The sequence below is a fragment of the Helianthus annuus genome, chromosome 3, assembly GCF_002127325.2.
Source record: "Helianthus annuus cultivar XRQ/B chromosome 3, HanXRQr2.0-SUNRISE, whole genome shotgun sequence".
NCBI lineage: Eukaryota > Viridiplantae > Streptophyta > Magnoliopsida > Asterales > Asteraceae > Helianthus > Helianthus annuus.
Window position 1 is genome coordinate 176,381,875 of NC_035435.2, and position 3,217 is coordinate 176,385,091.

The window sequence follows — 3,217 nt, forward strand, 5'->3', positions numbered from 1 at the left end:
AAAAAATATATATCATGAGCATGAAGTTCTTTACAAAATTTGCTTTTCATGAACTCATAAAAACATTTTAATTTTAATTTGACTTATTGCCCCGCAACGCGGGCGGGTAAAAACTAGTTATACAAACAAAACAAAAGAAACTGTTGTTTCGGTATATTTTTATAATTCGAATGGATTCATTTTTTTTTATTTCTATATAACAAGAAACATCACCAGTGATCAATGAAAATGGGTTTTAAAAGTGTTGAGGGACTTTCAGTTTGGATGATCTAATGAAGAAGATGACACTGTCATCTCTTCTTTTATATAAAATGGATTTAAAAACTAACAAGAAATGAGAAAGCCCAGTGGTAATGAACAACTCCGACGAACACGGGGATCACGGGTTCGGAACCCCGACCCCCATGCGTTCTGTTTTTATTATTTTTGTATTGATGAAACATTAAACCAAGTATTTATACAAATATGCAGTTGCTGATTCCAGTTGCAACACCCGGGTGGACTTGATGACTATCATTTAGTATGTATTCCTTTGTTTGCCTATAAAAATGAAATGAAGATGTATACATATTATGGGCTATGGTGATTGGAAGAGAGTTTTGAGATTGTAAGTTCCTGTGATGGGTTGTTGGTTCCACATTTGATGGGCCATTTGTTGGTGCACTCTTTCAGTCAGATGATATGAGTCCCAAAACACATACTCATTAGGATTCTGGCACACCGAATATTCTTTCACAGGCCTAGTCCCTCCACAGCTGAATGTTCCTCTGAACCGGCCTGTCCCACAGCAAGCTGTTTTCCCTTGTTTGTAACCTAAGCATCACATATTATTATTTGTTATCGATCAGCATATCTATCTATCTATCTATCTATCTTTTCTTATAAGTATGGCATACCATATTTGGATGGATGTTTTAGTCTTTGCTTGAGGCTGTGATTGTAGTCGTATAACGAATATTTGAATCCATGCAATTGCTTTGCTAATCTTTTCAAGGACTTGGCGAGTGCCTTGTTATGCATTGTGGCTAGCAATGAAGCTGATTGTACACAGCCCCCAGCGTCATTTGGGGGATTAAGAATTATCCTGAGCCCGGGAGAACAACCCAGAGGGCCCAGATTGAGAAATCCGAATTTTCTAGCTCCTCTTAGATGCAAGTCCTTGATGGCGGTTGTCAGGTTGCCAATAACAATTCGTACGAGGAGGGAGTTGGAATATGAAGAGTTGAAATGGGTGGAATTGGTAATCAAGTAAGGGTTTGTGTAATCATTTGATCCGATGCTAAACAAGTAGACAGCTTTTGACAAGGTGGTGTCGGCTTCGGTGTTTCCATACATCTTTCTCAACCGCTTCTCTACTCTCTTGTGATACCTTAATTGAGTTTCAAGACTGATTACCTGTAGTATAATATATATATATATATGAATTAAGGGGCTTTAATTGCCTTGGAGAAAGAAATTATAATGTTTTAGTCATCCTAGCTATCCTCAACTAGCTACTAATTAAAAATAATGAAAAATGTGAAGGTCCCACCTATGTATGTTTTTAGTGATGGAATTTAGCCTGAAACATGTCTGCAGCGGATCACATGCATTCATATGCGCAGTAACAACTACTACTACAGCTCTTTTAATTAATAACTAATAGCTATAAATAATCTTTTTGTTTTGTATAATCATATATCTGAATGCAAGATTCATAAACAAGAAGATGGATGAATTATGTATATATTATGAAGAGAAAGAACAAAGTAGCAGGTAGGGGGGTCAAGTTGCAAAAAGTTGTTTGGTTGGTATTAGACCCGACCCAACATAATGAGTGGTCTAAAATGTTGAGTTAAAAAGCCAAATCTTTAAACTACTACTTTCCTTTTTGATTTTCTTAATAACCTCCTCAACATGATGGCATGTTCAAAATCAATAAATTAATAAAATTGTTAATTAAGATATCAATAACAAGTAAATAACTCTGGCCATTTGAACAAAGTAATTAGTATTACCGATCCCTGAAATGTTTCTTGAAGAGCTCCAGCTCCGGCGGATGCAAAGTTGGCTCCGATGTTGTAATTCCTCCTGGGATGATGATGATCCAAATACGGGGGAATGAAGGGTAAGTTGGCATGCTTACAGATGAAATCGGGAATGATACGGCCATCAGAAAAGCGGCCGGTGGGGAAGTGGAAGTATGTTTGGCCGTAGGGAGGGAAGTTAGCCTGGTCGAGGGTGGTGGTGTTAATGTAGTTGTTGTTTCCGGCATCAAAGATGGAGTCTCCGAAGAGGAAGAGAGCTGCTGCTGCTCCTGATACAACCACCACCGGAGATATAATTAGGGAGATGAGGAGGAGGAGGAGGAAGAAGAGAGACATGGTAATTAATTATCTAAATCTAATCACATGTATGTAGGTGTTTGACTCACTCACTCACCTACTAATTATAACCAACAACCTTCTCTTTCTATTTTGAGTTGATTTGTACGGATTCATCTATCTATCCATTTTATAATTTCCTGCTTGCTCTCTCTCTCTCTCTCAGATTCAATACCCCCTTTTTTTCATTCTAGACTTCATTCATCATTTGTATTTATTTCATACCTGTATAAAAGCATAATGGTCTAGGAATTAATGTATTATTTCAAAAAGTTGCAAAAGGGTTATATGAGCCAGGTAAAACTCTAGAGTATGTGTTTAACGAGACATTACATATTTAATGTGTAAACATAAAAGAACATAGTAAAATAAACACCATACAAGTGATAAAAAGAGTAACACAGTAAAATAAACATATATACCATCATCAAACAACATACATAGAAACTCGACAATCATATATAAAGTCCACCCAAAGTGTAGAAAAATCTAAGGCCTTAAAACAAAGCCAAGACACATGTGTACCTCACCCGCCCCACACTAAAAGTCGTTAACTTTAATCTCAGATCTCTACAAACTCCTATCTTGAACCATGTCCTTATAAAGATGCAACTCTAGCAAGTCTTGTCTAATCCGCATATCCCAAGTCAATTTGGTCCCATCTACACCAAATGGAGCATGAGACTGCCTTCTCTTCACATGTCAAAACCATCCAAATCTTTATTTTATTTTATTTTATTAGCCACTCATATTTCCTAAAATATTGTTTCTTATCTGTTTCTTATATGGTCTAACCTTGTATGGCTATACATCCACCTCAGCATCCTCATCTATCTTACTTCCATCTTACGTAT

General features: G+C 36.7%; 1 protein-coding gene across 1 annotated transcript; it reads right to left on the reverse strand.

Annotated features, from left to right (window-relative positions):
* Positions 1 to 351: 351 nt before the first annotated feature.
* LOC110931116 (GDSL esterase/lipase 5) lies at positions 352 to 2,564 on the reverse strand. The gene is made up of 3 exons (XM_022174522.2): positions 1,998 to 2,564; positions 897 to 1,395; positions 352 to 813 (listed from the first exon to the last, which is right to left on the reverse strand). The coding sequence occupies exons 1-3, from the start codon at positions 2,361 to 2,363 to the stop codon at positions 578 to 580; spliced, it is 1,101 nt and encodes a 366-aa protein (XP_022030214.1). The 5' UTR covers positions 2,364 to 2,564; the 3' UTR covers positions 352 to 577.
* Positions 2,565 to 3,217: the final 653 nt, after the last annotated feature.